This window comes from Lutra lutra, chromosome 7, assembly GCF_902655055.1.
Source record: "Lutra lutra chromosome 7, mLutLut1.2, whole genome shotgun sequence".
NCBI lineage: Eukaryota > Metazoa > Chordata > Mammalia > Carnivora > Mustelidae > Lutra > Lutra lutra.
This window is the reverse complement of record NC_062284.1, coordinates 135,711,777-135,736,835: the sequence shown is the minus strand read 5'-3', so window position 1 is coordinate 135,736,835 and position 25,059 is coordinate 135,711,777. Positions and strand designations below refer to the sequence as shown.

The following is a 25,059-nucleotide window of genomic DNA, read 5'->3' as shown; positions in this document are numbered from 1 at the left end:
ATGAGGGTGGCATGTGGGGGTGGTAAACCGCGGAGTTTTAGCAAATCCACATGCTGAATAATCCTCTTTGGAAAAACAGCAAATGAAGAAGACATTTCACAGAATGTTTTTTTCCTCACTTGTCTCAGGAGTATATTATTCTGACAAAGAAATTGCTGCTACAGAAAAATCATAATAAAATATTTGCATATTCTGTCTGGCCCATAGAAAGTATTCAAATAATCTTATTTAATACTTTCCAATTTCTAATCCTTTTAAAGAATGAAGTGATTGTTGAAATATTCTGCAATCCTTAGTTATAGTTAGTATATTAAGGGGTCTGTTGTTACTTTTCAAGGATTTCATTAAATAAAAGTCTTTATTTTATACCGTGTTTACATTGTAGTCATCTAAGATCTTTTAGCCCTGCCATGTAGTTGAAATTGCCCTTAAGATTCATCATATTTATAAGATCAGTAAAAAATAATCAGAAGCAGCCTGGAGTAGTCCCCAATGGTTGCAGTCATATACCTCATCTTATTGCCCTACTGGAAACTTACATATTCATTTCTTTACGCTCCTTACCTCCGATAGGGCTCCCATGGGTTGTCAAGGTAAAGAATGCGTTTCAGACACTCTCCAGATTTTTAAATTTCACTAGGAGAAACCATTTTATCTTAATTGAGTTCATTTTAAGAGTTTTCTGCACCCAATGTAATTTCTAAACCTTTTATCATTTTCAGCAAACGGTGTTACTAAATTTTTTCATAAAGTTCTTACAGATTCATGCAATTAGTAATGTTCATTAAATACTGCAATTTAATTTTCACCAATGTTATTATACTCCATTCATAGAACTTCCTTAGATTCATTTTGATGCCTAATTTTTTCCTGAAAAACCAAACATAACGGGTATTAAGGAGGGCACTTGTGATGAACACTGGGTGTTGTAGGTGATGACTCAGTGAATTCTGCACCTGAAATTAATATTACGCTGTGTTTAACTATTTAAAAAAACAAAGAAGGGAAAAATAAAAAACAAAACTCTCTGAAGGTAATCTCAGAAATTTGTTGTCTCATAGTTTTGGGCCATCTTAACACTTACGCAGCTTTCCAAATGGCCCCTCACCACTTGCAGAGCGGTCAGGTGCCTTTTAAACGACATTAAGTTCGTTCATGTGATTGCTTCAACTGTGAATGTCCCGCGAGGAGACAAGAGGAGACTGGATTGCAAAGCTGACTTCAATCCCTTACTGTTAAAACCTGATTGTGTACGTTGACATTTTGCCCCACTGTTCTGCATTCCTTTTCAGTTCACATCATGCTGAATTACAGGCAGATCATTGTTTTTTCAAATATTTCGGGGAAAGTTTATAGTACATTTTCTTAAGTTGTAACAAGTTTGAAGTGTAGTGTTTCCTGATGGAAAAATTCTGAGTATTCTAATGGTTTTTTTAAAAAAATCATTTATTTGCTAGGTAAGTTCTCTTCTACGCTTTATGAGACTGGTGGCTGTGATATGTCACTTGTGAATTTTGAACCAGCAGCAAGAAGAGCATCCAATATCTGGTATGTGTGAAGTCATAGTAGGAGAATGTATGTACTTGCATATATTTGCCTTGCTTTTAGGCCTTGAAATGGGAAAGTTATCTTGAAAATATTTGTTCATATTGGCATAAGTAATTTGTCACTGGGCATTTGTCTCCAAAGATACAAGGTAGAATTTATTACTCTGGAAAAAAGAAAGCATTATTCTTAAAACAAAAGCTGTTCTGTATTTTAAATAATTAAGTAAAAATTCCCTGTAGGTCTTATAGTGGGGGGTAGTAGTTTACCACAATTTCGAATTTAACTATAGATTTTGTGCTACCCACACGCATGCACTTTGCAAGATCAATAAAAAAGCATATTTAAAAAAGGCTTATTAGGAAATACACAACTAAGTTCAAGCCCATCAGTTCTAAAAATTTTATTTCTGTGTAAGTGTTTTGGTCAAATATCTTTTTACCTGACCTTCTTTTCTTTTGCTTTAAAATTTGTTTACCAGCTATAAGAAAGAGGAATTTCTTAAAATATGGGTCGTGTGTTACATTTAGTTTTTTTCCTCTCCTTCCCTTACAAAGAAATGACATTATGAGATAAGGAAGAAGTTAGGAGAAGAGCAAATAAGAAATAGAAATCTTGAGCATGCAATCAGTTATAACTTAGAATGTATTAAAGTTTCTTCTAAAATTTTAATCTTTCTCACCTATTCAAGTTGTTGCCTTGAAATCCATTATTAAGTGATTAGCTCACTTTTTCCACAGGGATCATTTGAATCCTATTTTAGGAACTTATATTTAATAATGGGACACACCTATTTAAATGTTACACATCTATGGGCAATTCACTTACTTTTTTAAAAGCTTCTAGGGGCCATTTAAAGCACATTAGGATCCTGCAGTCACTTAGCTTAACTCGCTGGAGAGACAGAACGTACTTGCTCAGCTTCTTGAATCCAGTTTCAAAACTGACCCTGTCGAGAATGACCAAAAATTGGAGTGTGAGGTGATTTCCTAACAGTGGAAACAATAGAAAGATGGAACAGTGGAAATAAGTTTGTTGTTAATTGCCTTCATAAACCCATCTCACAGGGACTTTGTGATAAGAGGTTCTAGTATCCTATGTTACTTAGGTGGACACTGAGGTGTAAAAGGTTAGATAACTTTCCCAAATATCATTTAGCTGATGAAGAGATTTTTAATATAAATACTTTGGCCCAGAAGCTGTGCTCTTAATCACATCTGTAGGAAAATGCTATTTTGTATGTTGAAGTCCTTGGAAAAGCGAATACAGTGTAAATATCATATAATTGTTAAAAGATTATTTTTCTTTCAATTCCTTGACAAGTTCTTTAGTCCCTAAAGATTTTTTCATTTTATTTTAGTGACACGGATTCTCATGTATCCAGTTCTACCTCAGTTCGATTTTATCCACATGATGTGGTAGGTTTTCCTTTATTTTTATAAGATGATGTACATTCAGATTAAGTAGCGACGCAAATCAGAAACGTTGAAGTTATAAAATACCGATTTTGTTGAAAACTATGGCAAAATCACCTTTGCTGTTCCGTAGTGGATCTCTTCTTGTAAGTCCTTTGTTAGGAAACAAACATAAAACCCCATGAAGTTTCCTAAGCTGTGTATGAATCAGTAATTACACTTTTGAGAATATGTAAAGGTCCATTTGCTCACCGATGTCATAATCTGGTTGTGCCATCTTAAAACTTCCCTTTGAAAAGTACAATTTTGAATATTATCTAATTCTTAATTATTATTTACTCATACCAGTGTGTTTGTGTGAAGCTTAGTGTGATATCACTGTGTAAAAAGTATATCATGTGAGATATGGTGGGGCTGTTTTAGAAAGATAACACTGCTTTTGCCCTCAAGATGTACATATTGAACTTAAAAAGACAAAACAAATGAAATTATTTTCTTAACTTATTTTAGTTCGATTCAATTAGTTAACATATAAAATGAAATTCTTATATGAAACACATAAGCGATATCTATAAATAAGTGTAGTGCCAAAGAGGTTAATTATTAGTGGCTTCCTGATGAAGATTTAGTTGTGAGCTGTGTTTTAAGACCATAGATGTGAGTTGGCATAGAACAGTGGTTTTCAGCGTTTGGCAATGTCTGAGAACACTTTAACTTGTCGCAGCTAGGGGAATGTTACTGGTGTCTTGTGAATGGATAGAAACCAGGGATACCATAAAACGTCCTGCAGTGGACAGTACTACCCCCAAACAAGGAATTATCTAACTGAAAATACCTGTAGTGCCAAGGTTGAGAAACCTTGGCATAGAGGATAAGAAAAAAAGTGTCTGGGGAGGTACTTGTCAATGCTTAGAGATAAAAATATCTATGTTATTTATAGGAAGCAGATTTTCTTGACTATAACCACATATGTGTTTGATAAGTAAAGATTGTCTCTGCTTTTTTGCTGGAATATATTCCTGGAAACTTCATAGGAAAGCCAAAAATAGGGAAATGATTGGGTTTTTTTGTTGTTGTTGTTTTCTACTATTGAATGGTATGGGAACCTTGGGATAGTGAAATCCTGGCTAGGGTTGTGCTAGATAAGGGAAACTTTAGACTCCTTCAGAGAAAGGGGAAACTGGTGAACTGCTGAGTGGGTGAATTAAAGCAAAACGAAATGTAATGTGGTAATTTCCTGTATAGCCTCCAAGAGTAGCCTGCCAAAACAAAAGAAAAAAAGGGGGCATAGGAGGGATTTGAAAACAACAGTGATAAGAGCCTGTAGGAAGGCATGAGAGTTGAAGGCTTCAAATCCAATTCAGAGGAGCTTAGGTTGAGCATGGTAATGAAGTTTATAGCTTTGAGAAAAGGCCATAGTGGCAGGGCTTAGAGAAGCCACTAATGATTCACATTAAGTGATTTTAATGGATTCCCTAGCTCTACAATCACAGAGTGTTAAGATTGCAAACACTTTTCCCCAATACAGCTTTTCCAAAGGACTGATTGACTAATTTGCTTTACTTCCCATTATCACCTTTTGTAGTTTCTAATGATCATAAAATATCTAGAAGTGTAGAGAATTAAGGGGACTTAGATCATCTGATCAAGCTGATTGAGTAGCCCTTGAATCATGACTTAACTAAAGATATTTTGAGGCTTTCAGCACTGACTTTCTTTCAGCTCTCTCTTCCGCAGATTCGATTGAACAGACTATTGACCATCGATACAGATTTGCTGGAGCAACAAGACATCGATCTAAGCCCTGACTTGGCAGCTACTTATGGTCCAACAGAAGAAGCTGCTCAAAAGGTCAAACACTATTACCGCTTCTGGGTCTTACCCCAGCTGTGGATCGGCATTAACTTCGACAGACTCACACTTCTGGCCCTGTTTGATAGGTGAGAATACAGTGTGGTATTAAAGATATGTGTAGATTTTATTTTTAAATTGAAATGAACCTAATTACCCATTGAGGCTTTTACTTGGTTATCATTTTGGAAAATGTTTTCTATTTTGCTTCTTTTGAGGTAAAATTTAAGTTAATAGAGCTCCCAAACATTGACTCTCCTAAGTCCATTAAAAACATTTTTGTGGCAATTTTAGTATGTTTATTTAAAAAAATCCTTTTTATCATCAGTAGGAATCATGGAACTATACTTAAAAGCCAGAGAATATGAAGTGTTAATGATCATAAGGTTATAAGTAATAGGACTCTAAATGTAAGAGGTATAAGAGGAAACTTCTCTTTCCCTATTTCATAGTACTAGTCTTTTTTTTTTTTTTTTTTTAAAGATTTTATTTATTTTACAGAGAGAGATCACAAGTAGACGGAGAGGCAGGCAGAGAGAGAGAGGGAAACAGGCTTCTTGCTGAGCAGAGAGCCCGATGTGGGACTCGATCCCAGGACCCTGAGATCATGACCTGAGCTGAAGGCAGCGGCTTAACCCACTGAGCCACCCAGGCGCCCCCATAGTACTAGTCTTAATAATGAAAAGTATTAGTCTATTAAAACTTGGTGCTTCCTATAGACTGGAGTAACAAAGATTGGATTTACTCTCCTATCTGAAACAACAAAAAAAGAGACAAAATGCCTGAACCAGTGGTTTTTAAGACTTTGGAGATAAGACGGCAAAGGACAGTGATTCCTGAGAGATGGGAAATGCATTATGTGGGTCCTACAGTTGCCCCAGCCTACTGCCTTAAGAGAGTTCCCTGTCTTCCTCGCTGGCTCCAACATAGGGAGCCCAGCAAACTTCTTGAGTTGAGGAGACAGAGCTATGAGTACAGGGAGACCCAACACAGCGAGGTCAGAGTATCAGAGAGAGGACTGCTGTTCACAGAGAGAACCTCAGTTCCGCAGTGGGTCTCCACAACTCTTCATCAGAGTACGGATAAGTGAATGTATGTGAGGAAACTACCTGAGGCCGGGGTAAGAATCATGTGAAAGAAGTAGATGGACGGTGCCTGACACACAGGGATAGGAATAGTGCCTATTCCCACCTGTCTGATTGAAGAAACTCGTGATTCATATTTTTATGGTGCATTGTGTACTCAGGAAAGTCTTGCCTAAAAAGTGGGGGAATAATTAGCCCTAACGTGGGCACTGCTTCAGACTCACCAAACAAGTTGTAAAAGCGGGACCTAAAACGATCGGACTGTTGTTTCCAAGTACCAAAACAAAGTTGAAGAAAATTTATAGAAATCTGAAAATTGTCATGATCAAAAATGTTCACAGTGGCATCTGATCAAAGGATTCCCCACGACATCGAACCAAAGATTACCAAACATGCAAAGAAACAGTTAAACATGATTTATGAGAGAAATAATGAATCCATCGAAACCAACCTGTTGGTTGTCACAGATGTTAGAATTAGCTGTCAAAGACATTAAAACAACTATATTTGTACTCTGTATGTTAAAAAAGTTAAGACATGAAAGATATTTTATTTTAGAGAGCCAGAGAGAAACAGAGTGCAAGTGGGGAGAGGGGCAGTTCAATTAAATTAATGAAACTGTAGCCAGGCTGATTAAGGGGGGAAAAGAAGAGAAGAGACAAGATTCAATTTGCTTATAACAGGAATGAGGTAGGATATCACTACAGATTTTACCGGTGTTATAAGAGGATATTATGATCTGCTACATGTAAATAAGTTTGACAATGGACAGATTTCTTGAAAGGTAGAAATCATCATAGTTCATTCTGAAAGATACATTACCTTAACGCTACTATATCTATTAAATGGAAATTATAGTTAAACACCTGCCTATGAAGAAAACTCTAGGCCTAAATGGCATCAAAATAATATCCCAAATCAGTTAGGTAGAGAAATGTAGGCTTTTCAACAAATGGTCTAGGGACCATTCGATTTTCATGGGAAAAAAACTTTTATACTTACATTGCACTGTATTAGAAAACTATGGAAATTAACTCAAAATGGATTATGGGTCTAAATTAAAATCTAAAGCAATAAAATTCCTTGAACCAAACAAAACAGTAAGAGGAAATTTTTGTGACATGGGGTAGGCAAAATTTTGTAGATGTGACAGCAAAAACAGTAAACAAAGTTGATAAAGCAAATTCATCAAAAATTAAAAACTAACAGAAGTGTAAGGGGAGCACGTGTTCGGTGATGAGAACTACGAACAGTGTGTGATGGGGCAGAACTGCTGGTGGGCACTGGACTTGACGGGTCTGGACTTCTGCAGCTGCAACAGAAGAACGAACGAGAGTGCTGGTGATTGGTTTGAAAGTACTGTTGAACTTGTTTTCATCCCAGAAGGCTATAAAATGAATTAGTACACAGATGTTTGTGAATTAGGTCAATTGACGATTATGAAGAAGGCATTGACTTAATGAAAAAGCAAGTTAATAAAAAACAACAACTTAATTTAAAAAGTTTAAAATTTTTAAAAAAACAAGTTATGAATTGTGAAAATAATTCTTTACCTAGTCTAGAAAATTTAAAAATGTATAGGAAGATTTTTTAAGACAAGAAGAGGCCAACCATAATTCTTCTACCCAGAGAGAACATTAGTAGTAGTATCATTTTGATATACTTTTTTTAACCTATGTGTGTATGCTTCTAAATAACAACTTTTATCTTCCTATGCATACCGTTTTATGCCCTGCTTTCTTTATACAGCACATACACTGAGCATGTTTCCATGTTGGTAAATGTTTTTTAAAAACAAGACTTTTAGCAAGTATCCAGCATTTTATGAATAAAATTTCCCCAAGAAGTAATGAGATAGATTCTTATTTTTTGGTATGACAAAAAATCATCTTCATTGGTATATGTAATATCTGGGTCATCACATTGTTTAATTTACTCAGTTTAGTAAAATACAGAACTGTCTCAGCAGCTTTGATAGAGACAACACTGATGGTTTTTTATTACTGCCTTCATTTTCAATATATGCAATAGCCTATATTTAAGTAATTCTAGTGAATTAGTTTTGAGGTTATTTCAGATGGTTTCAAGATGCGGAAAATGAAATCACTTGGTATCAAAATTTGGTTACAAACTTTGTCATATAAAATAACTTCTCATTTTAATTTTCTAGAAACTTTTGAGATTTTGTTTTTGAAACGTGTTTCTTTGCATATGTCCTTTTCAAGTTGGTTACTTAGTTACTAAGCAACAAATGTTACAAAAAAGCAGATGTTATAGAAGAGTAAACTTTTGAAACAGAAATTAAAACTAATATTATGTCTTTAATTAGAACCTCACTTACTATAGCACGCTTTATCTCCACATAAGGTTTTTTGTTAATTTTAAATATAAACTAGTTTCTCTTTCAGTATGTGCTAAAGCCTTATTCAAAGCCAGTACAAGAAAAGCATGTCAGCAAGCATAGTATGAACTTCCTCATGATGTCTTCCCTTTTTTCACTCTCATTTCTTATATTGATGATATACTTATTCGTAAATTTTTCTGTCTACAGAAATCGTGAAATTCTGGAAAATGTGTTAGCTGTCATCCTGGCTATTCTTGTGGCTTTTTTGGGATCTATTCTTCTCATACAAGGCTTCTTCAGAGATATCTGGGTCTTCCAGTTCTGCCTAGTGATAGCCAGCTGTCAATACTCACTACTTAAGGTACCAGCATCACTCTTCTTTTCAGAATAGGGAATAATATTTGTGTTAAAAAGCAGATATTTTGTATAATTCATTGCATTATAGTAAGCTGTTAATTTTTAGATTTATTTTCCCTAGATGTTTATATTAGATTGGATAGGGAACAAAGGGGACATAAAAACTTTAAAAAATAATGATATGTAAATGAAGCTTCCTAAGAACTATTTTGGGGGGCTGGTATTAAAATATTTGGGCATTTGTTAAAAATGAGAATTGACATGCTTGAAATTTTTATTTTATCCTTTTAAAGATTCCACTTGTTTGACACAGAGAGAGCAAGCACAAGCAGGGGGAACGGCAAACAGGGGAGAAGCAGGCTCCCTGCTGAGCAAGGAGCCTGATGCAGGGCTAGATTCCAGGACCCTGGGATCATGAACTGAGCCTAAGGCAGCCACTTAACCGACTGAGCCACCCAGGCACCCCAGCATTCTTGAAATTTGTTTAAAAAATATGAACATCATCTTTCCCACTCCCATATTAAAATCAATCATTGGTTAGATATAGTAACGGCAAGGCTAGTATATATGTTCTTGGGGACACTGAAAGCAGAAGATGGATATCCCTTTGCTATTTAAACAGTAGCCAAATGTTATTAATTTTAAGCTTTCTACAAAGGGAAAAAAATCAAATACCTAATTTTTCACCTTCCATGCAAAATCAATATGGACTGTTAATGTAGACTGTTTCCTTTTTCTTCTGCGCTAGTAAAAACCCCTGCCTGTATTGGTTATTTGCCCAGTATATGCTAACATGCAGAACTCTCCCCTATCCTGAAAACTATTTGTTTAGTTCTTTTCATACTATTAGCTGTCCTTTCTCTGTTTATAGAGACACATCCAGAAAAACTACTTGTGTCAACTCCATTTCTTCAAGACCCATCCATGCTTTTTTCCTCATTGCAGTACTGAAATTATAGTCTTTATGGGCTAACAATCTCCAATAGCCAAATCTGTGTCCTATTTCATTCTTCATTCTTTGTGAGTGCTGTATCATTTAGTACCTATGAATACTGTCTTCTCTTTTTATACAATCCTCATTTTTGATCTGCCTTTATGCTATGCTGATGATTTTCCTACTTTTCAGATAACTTTAATTTCCTTTGTTGATGCCTCTTTGGTCTTTGGACAACTTCTTAGTTTATAAGAATTTTTTAGGGTTTTTTTAGGCCCTCTTTTCAGCTTGCAACTCCTTGCCAGTGAAGTCACCCTCTTTTATTACTTTATTAGTTGCCCCTATGTATGAATCATGTCCAGATTTATATCTCAAAGTCTTCATTTTTCTCACAAGCTTTAGTCCTATGTACCTAACAGGCAGTTTGGCACATTTTAAAAATAGCACATCGTCATCTTCTGATATTTTTCTTTCCTAGTTCCTTTGCTTTTGACAGTAGTATATTGACTCAAAATCCTAAAGCCTCTCTGTTCCTTACTTCTCGACCCCTAGTAACAAGTAATAGTTATATTTATATATATAAATATATATTTATATATTTGTATTTATTATAATAATAATAGGTCCCTTTGATTAAATTTGGTGATTCTTTATCAAAATTTCTGGCTTTTATTCTTTCTATTCCAACCACTATAATCCATCTCTTTTATTACCATAAACTATTTAAATTCATTCCTTTGCTTCAGTCTCTTGTCCCATTAGTTTTGTCCCCTTAGGTTAATCTGGTTAGAAACCGAAAGTTAAAAGATGACTGAAATTCAAAATCTTTTTTTTTTTTAGATTTAAAAAATATAGTTGACTAGAAGAATGGTAATACCATTAACATAAGAAAGGAAGACTGGACCAGAAGTTTTTAGAGGCCAGATGTTGGAATTGAGTTAAGAGCTTACCTGGTCTCATCCAGCCAAGGGTCACATGCCAAACTCACTGAGCTGGTCCATCATAGACTTGTAGAGTGGTCATAGACCATCCTAATGAAATTGTTTGGTATGCTGTTAGAAATGAGCTGGAACTTGGGAGAAAAGTCATCATTTGGGATGTGGCTGCAAAATACCTTTTGAATGCTTTTAAAGAAAGTTGATAAAATCTCTTTCAGGGAGACAGCTTAACTTGAAGATTTTGATGTGAAAATTCAGATAATAAGTTTAATACAAATACTATTGAGTTATTTAGTAAGCCTTGGAATTTGTGGGCTGAACTAGAATTCTTCTTATAAACTAACCCATATTTTGTGCATATCCTGAATGGAATGGTATCATACAAGAAAGCATCCTACTTCAACTATACTTATATGTAGTAATGAGCCAAGGAGTAAGATAGACTACCTACCATATACGATTTCAGAAGTGTTAAGCTATTTGCAAATTTTTAATTAATCATAGTAAACTTAAGAGGCAGGAAAGATTTGAGATCTCTTTGATAACACAGTGACACCAGTATCTGGAGTTTCATCTTCTGTTATTTCAACAGATTTAATGTAGGTCACTTCTTAGCTATGGAATTATTTTACTTGAAATTATTTCTGGCATTTTGAAAGTTGCTTATAAAGTTACCAGGACCTCAGTAGGATAATCTATCTTTTGTTTCATTTTTAGAGTGTTCAACCAGATTCTTCTTCTCCCAGACACGTAAGTCAGCTAATATGCCTGTAACTTAAAATTCTCTAACATTCATTGAAACCTTCTTTTGGTCATATGTCAGATTGAATTAAGATTTATGTTATTATTTTCTCGTCTAAGTTTTGACTCTCTACTAGAAAGAGAGGTGATTTATTAGCGTGAAATAAAATGGCATTCTAATTGTGGAATCTAAGTCTCAGTTGAAAATGAGCATAATAATTCCTTTTTTGACAGCCTGTTTCAAGAGGAGGTTACCAATGAAGTAGGCATGGTTCATAAAAACTCATAGTTATTTAATAACTTAAATTTAACAAAGTTTGAAGAATAAATCATGAGTAAGTATTGAAAAACAGAATTTTGAAGTAAGGAGAACTGTACATTCTTTTGCTTAGGTAATCATTAAGAGCAAGAATAAAGAAGGAATAAATTGATCTCATGTTTAGACCTGTGGACACTAAAGAGATTAAAAACCTTATTATTCACTTTGTGACTTTGGAAAGAGTATTAGCTGCTAAATGGTATTTTTTATGAAGTGTGATCCAATTTTAGAACTCAACATAGAGTATTTATTTAATAGACTAAAGGGCATTCTCTTTAAAATAGTGCAAAAACAGACACTAAAAACAGTTTATGATGATGCCTTCTTTCTTGAATATAATTACGCATACACTAGAATACTTAATAGTGACTGTGGATGAGCAAAACAGAACAGGGAAGCAAATTATTTTCTTTCAACTGATTGTTTAATACGCTTTTGAATGCTTTTGAAGTGTATGATATATGGCAGCTTTTTTTTTTACTTCAAATTTTAAACTTCAAATTTTGACATAATTTGAAAAGTTGCAAGGCTTGCGCAAAGAATTCTTGATGCCATTCACCCATATTCCTGTGTGAACATTTACCATATTTGCCTATTCCCTTCCTAGTTTTTTCCACAACCCCTGCCCCACCCTGTCCATTCCACACACACTTTCTGAGAGTGGATTGTAAATACAGTGCCCCTTTACCTCTAAATACACCCATGTATTTTCCTAGAAACAGAGGCATTCCTTTACAATTTCAATATAATTATTAAAATCAGAACATTGAACATTGATAGAATACTATTTTCTAATCTACAGATCTTACTCAGGCATTTCCTCTTGACTCAGTTGGCAATAGTAAATTCCTGATTATGCTTTTACTATTTTTAGCCTCCTTTAATCTGGAGCAGTTCCTCATTATGTGTCTTTCATAATATTGACACTTTTGATGGGTACATGCCATTTATTTTGTAGACCATCCCTTAATTTGAGTTTGTCTGATGTTTTCTTCTTGATTAGATACAGGATATGCTTTTTTGGAAGGAAAATTATGAAAGTGATGTGTTTTTCCTCAGTGCATCATTTCAGGAAGCATGTGATGTTGACTCATCCTTTTATTGGTGATGTTAACTTTCATTTTTGGCCGAGGGTAGTATCTGCAGGGTTTTTCAAACTCCGCAGTATTAACGTTTGAGGCTGGACACTTCTTTGTTGAGAATCTATGTGAGGGAGGGATACTGTCCCATACATTATAGGATGTTTAGCATTATCTCTAACCTCCATCCACTAGATGCCAGTAGCACACTCCCCAGTTGTGACAACCAGCATGTCTTTAGACATTGCCAAATGTCCTCTAGAGGGCAAAATTCCCTCCCACTCCCTTGAGAACCACTAATTATTGTAATGTTACCATATTTCTCCTGGAGTTAATAAGTGTCTGGTAGGGAGCTATTTGGGGATTTCATATATGTCCCCTTGCCCGGTAAACTTCCACCTACTTGTTTTCAGTAAAAATCTATTGATATTACTTGCCTGAATAAGTTATCATTTGATGGTTGCCAAATAGTGATTTTCTAGTTTCATCATTCCTTCCACATTTGTTAGTTGACTTTTTACTGTAAGGAAGAACTTTTCTTTCTGTATTTACTTATTTGTATTGGTATGGATTCATATTTTATTCAGTGGACTATAATATTACTAATGTTTATTTTGAGGCACAAATTATCTCTGATTTGGCCACTGGGAGCCCACCAAGCTGCCCTCTCTGTCCTTTTTACATATCCTTATCAGTCTTTTAAGTACTTCGTTCCTTTTCACAATAGTACATTCCAGGCTCATCTATATATACTTTCCCTACCCTAGGCCAAAACCAGCCTTTTCTCTGTGAAGGCCAGAGTTTTTTTAGTCAGTACTGTTATTTATAAACTAAGATCTTGAGGCTAGTAATCTTTATTCTAGAATGTCGTTGCTTCTAGGTCCTCTCAATGGCTAAAGCTAGGAAATATATTTGTGTATATACATATGTGTATGCATACGTGTGTACACACATCTTCTATCGATTTGTGTGTGTATTAAAAATGACAAGTTCATATTGATACCTCTAATGTCAGTCCAGTGTCACAGGGTTCAGTCTCTTCTTCTTCCTTCCCATATTTGTGATTTCCTTCTGCCACAATTAGCAACTTGGCTTCCACACAGATACATTTTTGAATCCTTAGAATATAAGCTATCAAAGAACTCAGTAGCTGGTTGTGAGTCTTAAAATCAACTAACCTGACTTTCTTTTTTAAATATCATTTTCAGGGCCATAATCGTATCATTGCCTACAGTAGACCAGTTTATTTCTGTTTGTGTTGTGGTCTTATTTGGCTCTTGGATTATGGTAGCAGAAACCTTACTACAACCAAGTTCAAATTATATGGAATAACTTTCACTAATCCCCTGGTGTTTATATCAGCCAGGGATTTAGTTATAGGTGAGTCATCTTTAAAGTGTTTCAGATCTTCACATTAATTTATTTCTACACAAATAGTTCCCTAATAAACAGATCAATTATATAGTTTAAAATGGTTTTAATAGGCTTACTTTGCTATTTATTGTAATCCTCTCAGTGAGGAACAAAACTATTTGAATGAAAAAAGTTAATGATGAATAAATATTATAGTAATTCTTCTGTTCTCAAAGCAGATGTGATGGAAATTTTCCTTTGGATTCTGTATCTCAGATAACTATTATATGAAAATGATTGATGTAATTTTAAAAGCTATTCTTTATCATTGAAAAAATTATTTAATACCCAAGCAATTACATAGAAATAATTTAAGATGATTTTTTAAAAAAATTGCTTACCAGTTTATATTCATTTTGGATTTTTTTTAATCACATATGATCTTAAAATGAACAAAAGGATAGATGTTGTGTAAATGTTTTTAATATGCCTTTCTTTTCTTCTGTAGTGTTTACACTCTGTTTCCCAATAGTATTTTTCATTGGTCTCCTGCCTCAGGTGAATACATTTGTAATGTACCTTTGTGAGCAATTGGATATTCATATCTTTGGTGGTAATGGTGAGTAGTTCCTTTTAAAAATTACAGATTCTAGTATTACTTTGACAGATTATTAAGTAATAAGGTAACATTAAAATACCTTAACAGTAGAATTGAAATTAGAAAGAAAAAGGAAATTATTTAATAATTAAAGACTGAGCAGGAATTACTTTGTAGATAGGAAGAAGTAGTCAAGTCTGCCACTTTATTGAAAGATCCAGGAATAATGGAGTTACTTTATAAGAAATGATCAAGTACTGTTGCCTAAAACTAGAAGTTGTAGTGAGTTTAGATGGTGTCTTCATAGACTTATGAAATATAATTTATAAATGTTATATATCCCAAATAGATTGACCCCTGATACGTAGCATTATATTTGGATTTTGAACTAGTATGTGTATTTGATATGTCTCTGAATGTGGTTTCAGAGCACTGTTATTTCTTTAGAATGGAAACACCAAAACCAGATGCTTTTAGTAAAAGTATTGTCCTAAATAAGATTTTTAGAAGTATCTCTGTGTTTTGAAAAATTTTTGAAGGGGAATGAATGAAGACTGGGCTGGTCTAAATTTAGCATAGCTTAATGGGTAGAAGACTGTCTTGAGTATTTAGGGTATGGAGGGTACTTAGGGTAGGTAATTTATAATAGTGAGCTTCATCATATATTGTTAAAAACTTGTGCAAGATACAGTTTTTTAAAACCTCCTAAGGAAGATTTTTTCCTGTGGGTTTTTTTTCATGGTTATCATATAAAATTATTATGAACAGAATCTGTTATCCGTATTTTAAAAATAAAGGAGAGCTGTTTTAGCTGTCCCCTAGTCCTTATTATTAGTAATCCCATTGAATCTATTTTTTTCCACTTGTAAGAATAGAATTAAAAATTTTTTTTTATCTTTTATTGAAGTGTAGTTGATGTTGGCATACAGTATTATATTAGTTTCAGGTATATGACATAGCGATTCAGTAATTTCATACATTAAAAAAATGCTTACCCCTGTAGGTGTAGTTATCATCTGTCACTCTTCAAAGTTATTGACTGTATTCCCTATGTTATACTTTACATTCTGTGATTTATTTATTTTATAACTGGAAGTTTGTCTCTTTATCCCTTTCACCTATCTTGCCAGCCCCGCCCTGGTTCTCAGCCACCAGTTTGTTACATGTTTGTGTGTCTGTTTCTGTTTTTCTTTTTTAGATTCTACATGTGAGTGAAATCATATGGCATTTGTCTTTTTTTGTCTGACCTATTTCACTTAGGATAATGCCCTGTCGGTCCATCCATGTTGTTGCAAGTGGCAGTATTTCAGTCTCGTTTGTGGCTGAGTCTTTATCTCTTCATCTGTTGATGGACACTTACCTTGCTTCCATGTCTTGACCATTACAAATAATGCTGCGATAAACATAGGAGTGCATGTATCTTTTTGAATTAGTGTTTTCATTCTTTTTGTATAAATAACCAGAAATGGAATTAACTGGATCATATGGTAGTTCCATTTTTTAATTTTTTTGAAGAACTTCCATACTGTTTTCCTTAGAGGCTGCACCAATTTACATTCTCATGAACAGGTGTATGAGTGTTCCCTTTTCTCCATGTCCTTGCTGACACTTGTTACTCCTTGTCTTTTTGATGGTAGCCACTCTGGTATGAGCTGGTATCTGATCGTGGTTTTCATTTGCATTTCCTTGATGATCAGTGATGTTGAATGTCTTTTCATGTGTCTGTTGGCCATCTATATACCTTCTTTAGAAAAATGTCTTTTAGGGTCTTCTGTACATCTTATCAGATTACTTATGGTTTTTGCCCATGTTGAGGTGTATGAGTTCTTTAGATATTTTGGATGTTAACCCTTTATCGGATGTGTCATTTGCAGATACCTTCTTCCATTCAGTAGGGTTGCCTTTTTGTTTTGTTCTTAGTTTCCTGCACTCTGCAAAAGCTTTTTGAGTTTGATGTAGTCCCGATTGTTTATTTTTGCTTTTGTTTCCTTTGCTTGAGGAGACAGATCAAGGAAAATATTGCTAAGGCTGATGTCTAAGACATTACTGTCTGTGTTTACTTTTAAAAGTTTTATGGTTTCATGTCTTACATTGTAAGTCTTTAATCCATCTTGAGCGCATTTTTGTGTGTGGTGTAAGAAAATGTTACAGTTTAATTCGTTTGTTTATAGCTGTCAAGTTTTGAGGTGGATCTTTTTGTTGTTGTTGTTAGTAATTAGTCAGATCTGTACTTTGTGAGAATTAATTGACACATGGTAATATAAATTTACTTCCTTGGGTAATGTAGGGTCTATTTACAGAGCCTAATATCTTTTGATGAATACTTAATACATTGCTAGTTCTTTTAAGTCTCTGCCAGCTTCATTTTCCCATACTTTTGTAAATAAGTGATACAGTCTCAAAGCATTATATAGGTACAGTTTTTTCTGCCATGTATAAATGTTCATTACTTACAAGGTGAATATATTTTGTCTTTTATCAAAAATTGTGGGTAGTAAACCTTTGTCATTTCAGAATCTTTTCAAAGGATAGGATGATATAACTGAATTTGACATAACTGAATTTTTAAAAGTCAAATGAGTACATATTTCATTGTAGTCAATATTATAGCATTTTAAATACTTTTAAGATGTGTTTTTTCCGTCAATGTATATAAAATACTAATTTTTTTCCCGTTTCCTGTCCAGCCACTACAAGCTTGCTTGCAGCACTTTACAGTTTTATCTGCAGCATTGTGGCAGTTGCCTTACTGTACGGATTGTGTTATGGCGCTTTAAAGGTAAGCAGTACATTATGGTACAGTTTTGTCTTTAAGGCTATTTTTCAATGTGAAGATTGTTTTAAATTGGCTAATAATGATTTAAGCTCCCATTCCCGCATTCTCCCTGTAGCCATTTTAGCACTGATTTCCATGATCTTTGTATACTGAACAATATTATCATTCTCATTTACTTTGAATTTAAAAGCAGTTTCATGGTTAACCATTATTAAAAGTAAATCCTTTTCCATGTAGTAATCATAGATTAATATTAGAAACAGATTATTAAAAATTGCTAGTTCTGGGGTAGAGGTGGTCATGGTAGTAATAGAATATGAATTTAATCTTAGATTTTTACTTAAGGATATACATACTGCTATTCACATCAAGATATCTTTTTTTTTTTTTTTAAGATTTTATTTATTTATTTGACACAGGGAGAGAGGTCACAATTAGGCAGAGCAGTAGGCAGAGGTAGAGGGGGAAGCAGGCTCCCCGCCGAGCAGAGAGCCCGATGTGGGGCTCGATCCCAGGACTCTGGGATCTTGACCTGAGCCGAAGGCAGAGGCTTTAACCCACTGAGCCACCCAGGCACCCCCACATCAAGATATCTTAAGACGTGTGAATACAAGTGCAAGGACTGCAATTTAAGATACATTCTAGTAAAAATTAATACACTGAAATTTAATGTCGTTATTGGCTTAGAAGGATCTGGATGAGCCTTAATTCACTCCATGTTAAAAAGATTGCCACCAAGTTGTAAACATAAAAATTTAAAATTTCTTGTGAACAACTCTTAGCACCTATTATTATTATTTTTATTTTTTATTACTATTTTTTAAGGATTTTATTTATTTATTTGACTGAGAGAGACAGAGAGAGAGAGGGAACACAACCAGGGGAAGGGCAGAGGGAGAAGCAGGCTTCCTGAGCAGGGTACCCTATGTGGGCCTTGATCCCAGGACCCTGAGATCATGACCTGAGCCGGAGGCAGACGCTTAACGACTGAGCCACCCAGCCGCCCTATTTTTATTTTTATCATTAATGCAAGACAGAGAATGATAGGGTTGAAAGGACTAAGAGAAGTGGCTTAGCATCCTCTTTTGCATCATTTATTCAGTAACATTTAGGGAGTGTTTGCTGTGTTCCCAGGACTGCGCTAAACACCATTTCCTGCTTTTAAGTTGCTTGTCTGTTAGCTGTGAGTAAATAAGTCAGCCAGCACTTTCAGCAGAGGATGATGAAGGCTGTGAAAATGGAGTGGTACGGGTATATAAGTCATCACCTTATTTAGCCAAGAGGGAGTAAAGATAAGTTTCCAAGGGGTAGCTTTTTAACCAGTACTTGACAGACAAATAGAAATCAGCTAGTTGAAACAAGGGATGGAGAGCCATGGAGTTGTCAAGATTATGTGCATATAGCAAACAGCCACTGATTTGGAATTGCTGGAGGTTTGGGTGCATGAGGAAGGATGGCCTTCAGTAAGGCTGCAAAGATAAGCAGTGGCTAGATTATGAAATACCTTACCCTGAACATATTGGGTGGAGATGGAAAACCATCATAATATTCTTTTTTTAAAGACCTTTGGAATATTTGAGGTAAGGTAAAGAAATGATCAGTGTGTGTTTCAGAAAGACTACTTGGTCTCTGGTGTGAAAGGACATTGAAATATAAGTGGGAAGGATCAGCAGTGGAATGAGTTGTATTACAATCTTGAAATTATGAGGGACCTAGCTAAAATTGGGTTCAGTGAAAATATTTGGGGACTCTATGGATAAAGAGAGAAAAGCCAGAAGATGGTCCAGCATGACTTCTGGGTAGGCTCTGCCTTGAACAGCTTGTTAAATAGTGATACTAGTGCCTCTGATTGGAAATCTTTGAGATCAGTGAAGAAGGTGGTTGTTTACAGACCGATACATTCATTTGATGATTTTTTTTAAAGATTTTTTTTTTTTAAGATTTTATTTTTTTATTTGACAGAGATCACAAGCAGGCAGAGAGGCAGACAGAGAGAGAGGGGGAAGCAGGCTCTCCACAAAGCAGAGAGCCTGATGCGGGACTCAGATCCCAGGACCCTGAGATCATGACCTGAGCCGAAGGCAGAGGGTTTAACTCACTGAGCCACCCAGGCGCCCCTCATTTGAGGATTTTATGGGGTATCCAGAGATGCATAATAGGTAGTTATATGTAGAAAGGCTTGAGGTAATGATTAAAAGATTTAGGATTCATCAACTAAATGAAAGTGTAAGTAAAAGACTACTAACCTGGACTGACAAGAGGAAATGGTTACAGGTAGATCGCTGGGAAATACAAGTATTTAAGTGATGGATAGAACAGAGTCTCACAAAGGAAACTTCAGAGGCAGGATTGTCTGAAAAACCTTTTTATTGAATTTGCCGGTTAACAGGTTATTGGTGACTTTAACAAAACAGCTTTTTGGTGTTTTGGCTGAGGAAGCTAGATTAATTTAAGGCTGGGTTTGAATAAATATTAAGGAAATATAAGATAAGCTTTCTAAACATGTACACAATGGGGGTTGTTTTCAGGTTTTTATTTTTTAAAAAGATTTGATACTTGATTGGATCTAAAAGAAGAGCGGGAAATCCAGTAGAGAGGGAGATATTTGATGGAGCTAAGTCCAGGAGGAAATTGGAAGCAAGGAGATCCAAATGCAAGTTTCTTCCAAGTTCACCACCTGTAAACATCCTAGCTTACAGGAATCATGTTTTGGAAATCGAGAGATTATTTGGAAGTTGAAATCATAGATGTTAACCATGCAATAAGTTTTCTAGCCCAGTGTACAAAGGGCTGTTTAACTCTAATTATCTAGTAGCAGAACAGCAATTATAAAACTGCCAAACAGAACCTTGTATGCTAAGGCAGGCAGGAAGATAGGTTATTTTCCTCTTTTGTTGGTTATGGTGTTCCATTACACTATTTTAGTTTTCAGTATCACCCATTACAATAAATCTACAGATTTAGAACATTTTTATGTGCTAATGTGGAATGATTTTCAAGACAGAATGTGTTTTTTTCCAAGATTTATTGGAGTGTAATCAACAAAATGATAAGATATTAAAAGTATATGTGATGATTTGATTCACTGTGAAAGGATTCTTCTCCTCATCAAGTTAATACATTTATCACCTCACATTTTCTTTTTTTTTGTTTTGGTGAGAGCATTTAAGTTCTACTCTTTGAGCAAATTTCAGTTATACAGTACAGTGTGTCATCAGCCATAACCAGTATGTTACACGTTAGATCCTCAGACCTTATTCATCCTTTTAAAAAAACTTTTAAGTTTATTTAAATTTTTAATTGAGTATAATTTGACATATTATTAGTTTCAGATGCACAACATAATTTGATATTTATATGTATTGTGAAATGATCACAATAAGTCAGCATTGTTCAGCACACAGTTAAAAAGTTTTTTGAGTTTGTATCTGATGAGAACTTTCAATGTCTTTCTCCTAGCAGCTTTCAAATAAGCAATGCTGTCTTCATTTCTCACACCCCCCAGCTAGACCTTAATTGAAAGTTTATATTCTTTTTTTTTTTTTTTAGATTTTATTTATTTATTTGACAGAGAGAGAGATCATAAGTAGGCAGAGAGGCAGGCAGAGAGAGAAGAGGATGCAGGCTCCCCGCTGAGCAGAGAGCCCGATGCGGGGCTCGATCCCAGGACCCTGGGATCATGACCTGAGCTGAAGGCAGAGGCTTAACCCACTGAGCCACCCAGGCGCCCCAAAAGTTTATATTCTTATCTCTTTTACCAACCTTTCCCTATTTCCCACACCTCCCAGTTCCTGGAAGCTACTTTTCTATTCCTGTTTCTATGAATTCGACTTTTTTCCTTTAAAAAAAAAATTCATGTATATGTGATACTATTCATCGCTTATCTTTTGTCTGTCCGGCTTACTTCAGTTAGCAAAATGCCATCCAGTTTCATCCATGTTGTTACAAATGACAAGATTTCCTTCCTTTTTAAGGTTGAGTAATACTCCTGTGGTGTGTGTGTGTGTGTGTGTGTGTGTGTGTGTGTGTATACACACACATATATATATCACATTTTCGTGTGTGTGTGTGTGTGTTTTAATAAAAAGGAAGGTAATATTCCCCAAAATTGGATGTTTCCTTTGAGCTTTTGCTTTTGTTTCTGAAATACCTATATATATACAATGGCTTGTATATACATAGAATAATGCTGGAAGACTATGCAAGACATTGATAACTGTAGCTACTTCTGGGCAGCTAGATGCATTGGGAGACATTATTGCATACCATTAGGAATGTTTTTTTTTTTTTAAATCTGTTTACTAATACAGACTTTTACATTTATTATTTCTTGATTTCTGCTTTCCTTGTGTTTACTCTTTCATTTTTCCTTGACCTTTTTGGCTCATTAAAAGCTAAATTTTTTTTTTAAATAACTTTAATGCATTCTAGTAATGTGTGTATACTTTCTAATGTTTTCATTTTTTTTTTAAAGATTTTTTTATTTTATTTATTTGACAGAGAGAGATCACAAGTAGACAGAGAGGCAGGCAGAGAGAGAGAGAGAGGGAAGCAGGCACCCTGCTGAGCAGAGAGCCCGATGCGGGACTCGATCCCAGGACCCTGAGATCATGACCTGAGCCGAAGGCAGCGGCTTAATCCACTGAGCCACCCAGGTGCCCCTAATGTTTTCATATTTTTAAGAGATTGCTAGAATTTGGGCCATTACAGAGTAAAGAGAAAATGTTCAAACCCACTACAGTGGGTAGAACAGACCCATCTTTTAATCTTTTGAAGTAGGTTCACTTCCCTTTTGTTTTTTATAGTTACTAAATTTTCTCCCACTTCTGAATCAGAGTTCACTGAAAACTCAGAGCTGGTTGGGTTTGTTTTGCTTTTTACTTTTTTAGTTAGTGACTCAATAAAGGTTGTAGTTACTACTTTTAAATATTCCTAAGTTATTTTGAATATGTGATCATTATAAATTATTGATCTAAGTATGTGATTTTGAGATCAATTTAGAATGCTTTTCCTTTGAGAGCAATAAAAAGTAGTGTCAAACATTTGTCAGATAAAGGCAGTAATCTTTAGTTTTCTCCAAACCCTTGTTTTGTTTTAATTGAGGAAAAATTTACATAAAGTGAAATCCATGTAACTTAATCACAAATTTGAGAAGTTTTAACAAATGCATATACCTGGGTAATACATATCCTTCTCAAAATGTAGTTCCATTACCACAAGAAATTTCCCTCATGTTCCTTTTTCAGTCCCCCCTGCCTCAACCACTTTTACCATTTGGGGTTCTTGAACTTCATATAAATAGAATCATACCTCTTTTGTAACTGATGTATTTTGTTCAATATAATGTTTCGAGATTCGAATTGCAGGAAAATATCCCATTTAGTTGTAGATCGTTCCTACTCCCGTTGTATGTGTATGTCAGCTTCTCTGCTGTCCTTGAGGGGAACATCTGAGTTGTTCAGAGTTTAGGAATATTTTTTTATTAAGATTTTATTTATTTATTTATGGACACAGAGAGCCAGCACAAGCAGCAGGAAGGAGCAGAGGGAAAGGGAGAGGCAGGCCTCCTCACTGAGCAGGGAGCCAGACTTGGAGCTCTATTCCAGGACCCTGGGATCACCACCTGAGCTGAAGGCAAAAACTTAACAGACTCAACTACCCAGGCACCCCTGGAGTTTAGGAATAGTGTGAATAAAGCTGCAATGAACACACATATGTTTTAATTTTACTTGGGTAAATCCCAGAAATGGAATTGCCAGTTTTCTAAAGCAGCTGTTCTGGACATCTTTTTATTAGTTTTCATGTTTACTTAAGTTGTACATGTATATCTTTCAAAGAATCAAATATTTCTACAGGACTTATCACCAGAAACAGCCATCTCCTACCTTTTTATCCCTTCCCTAGAGTTAACACTTTCAGGGGCGCCTGGGTGGCTCAGTGGGTTAAAGCCTCTGCCTTTGGTTCAGGTCATGATCCCAGGATCCTGGGATTGAGCCCCGCATTGGGCTCTCTGCTCAGCAGGGGGCCTGCTTCCCTTCCTCTCTTTCTGCCTACTTGTAATTTCTGTCAAAATAAATAAATAAAAATCTTAAAAAAAAAAAAAAGAGTTACCACTTTCAGTTCTTTGAGTTGATTCTTTTGGTATTTGCCTCCTGATGTCTAAGTAACTGACTTATACTTCTTATATTTTGTCAAGTTTTATGCATTATCCGTGGACCGTGCTTTATGGAAGTTGTAGGCTTAACTTTATTTAATCTCTCGCCGCACATGTCAACCACACATGGTATTCCTTGTCTCTCTCATAAGCCTGATATGTTTCCCTTATTATCACTGTGCAAATGCTATTTCAACATACATTTTATTTTCTCTTTTACTTTTTTCCTTCTGTGTTTATCTCTCTTTCATTCTCAAACTCCTGTATTGTTTAACTTCTTTCTCAGTAAATCCAGACATCAGGTGGTTCAGTTCCTGGCTCCACCACCTAATTGAACAAATTACTTGAACCCTTTTGTGCCTGAGTTTCTCATCTATAAATTGGGGAGTAATAGTACATATCTCCAAGGATGATCTTAATAATTAATTTAGGAAATACTTAGCAAAGAGCTAAGAATGAGGCTTGACACATAGTGTTCAGTGTGATGATAATGATATTTTGATGTAGCCATTACAAAAATGTCTCTATGTTGTGATGTGTAACAATTTTGAAGACTTCATTATTTAAAAAAAAAAAAAGCAAAGAAACCCAAATTATGTAACAAACTACTATTGGGATTCTTACACCTCTCATTTTCCCTTCTTGAACCCCAGAGAAAGAAGAAGGAATAGAATGCTATTTACTTACTGGCCATACTTAAGAACTACTGACTATTCCTTTCATTAGTATTATGTACTCTTTTATCAAGCACCATGCTAGTAGACTCCAGAAGTATTGCAGTGAGCAGACATTACATGACATATCCACATCCACATGTTTGGTTGGCTTTAGAAGCTAGCCTTTGCATTATTTCTTTTGGGGAATATGCAGTTCATTACTCAAGAGCACAGAATGCCTACTCAATTTTCTGGAAGACTGTGAAATAATGGCATATTATGTATGAACAAAGGTATCAGGATAAAAGCACAGCAATGTCTCTTCTGTTTTATCTAATGTGTTGTACCATGTGTTGCCTTTTCCCTATTCCATTATTATGTAGAATCAACCAAGTTATTTCATTTTCTAAAAGGAGAATGTAGTTTACCATAAACCTTATACCACTTGAAATACAAATAAATTGACAGCAGCATGTTATCAGAAGCAAATGTATTATCCTTAGTGTATAAATACAGCTTTAGTACCAAAAGAAATCTGAAGATGATCTAGTAGTTAGATTCTAGCTCATCAAAAAGTAGTAACTCTAAATTTATCTGGAACAAAATACAATTAGTGATATGGCTAAAAGTTTTTGGTAAATTTATCTTCCTCTAAAATACTGACATAAAAGAATTATATGATAGATGATAAAAAAGATGCATATTGTTCTATGAAACTTTTTTCCCAACAGGATTCCTGGGATGGCCAGCATATTCCAGTACTTTTCTCCGTTTTTTGTGGTTTGTTAGTGGCAATATCCTATCATCTCAGCCGACAAAGCAGTGATCCATCTGTACTTTTGTAAGTGAAATCAATTGTTATTGAATTAAAGAAGTTTAAGTAAGTTCACATTTCTTTCAAATTTAACTTTCAA

The 25,059-nt window shown here is 35.0% G+C and overlaps 1 protein-coding gene across 7 annotated transcripts in view; it reads left to right on the top strand.

Moving 5' to 3' along the window:
* The window catches only part of PCNX1 (pecanex 1), a 160,490-nt gene that overhangs the window by 90,022 nt on the left and 45,409 nt on the right, over positions 1 to 25,059 (top strand). For 5 of the 7 annotated variants that reach the window (XM_047735619.1, XM_047735618.1, XM_047735617.1 and 2 more), the window contains 9 exons: positions 1,458 to 1,548; positions 2,906 to 2,963; positions 4,683 to 4,900; positions 8,448 to 8,601; positions 11,187 to 11,219; positions 13,817 to 13,988; positions 14,470 to 14,580; positions 17,247 to 17,338; positions 24,877 to 24,986. In XM_047735619.1, the coding sequence (XP_047591575.1) occupies positions 1,458 to 1,548; positions 2,906 to 2,963; positions 4,683 to 4,900; positions 8,448 to 8,601; positions 11,187 to 11,219; positions 13,817 to 13,988; positions 14,470 to 14,580; positions 17,247 to 17,338; positions 24,877 to 24,986 (1,039 nt within the window). The remainder of the gene's footprint in view (positions 1 to 1,457; positions 1,549 to 2,905; positions 2,964 to 4,682; positions 4,901 to 8,447; positions 8,602 to 11,186; positions 11,220 to 13,816; positions 13,989 to 14,469; positions 14,581 to 17,246; positions 17,339 to 24,876; positions 24,987 to 25,059) is intronic. The other 2 variants (XM_047735620.1, XM_047735616.1) reach the window with 1 other exon arrangement.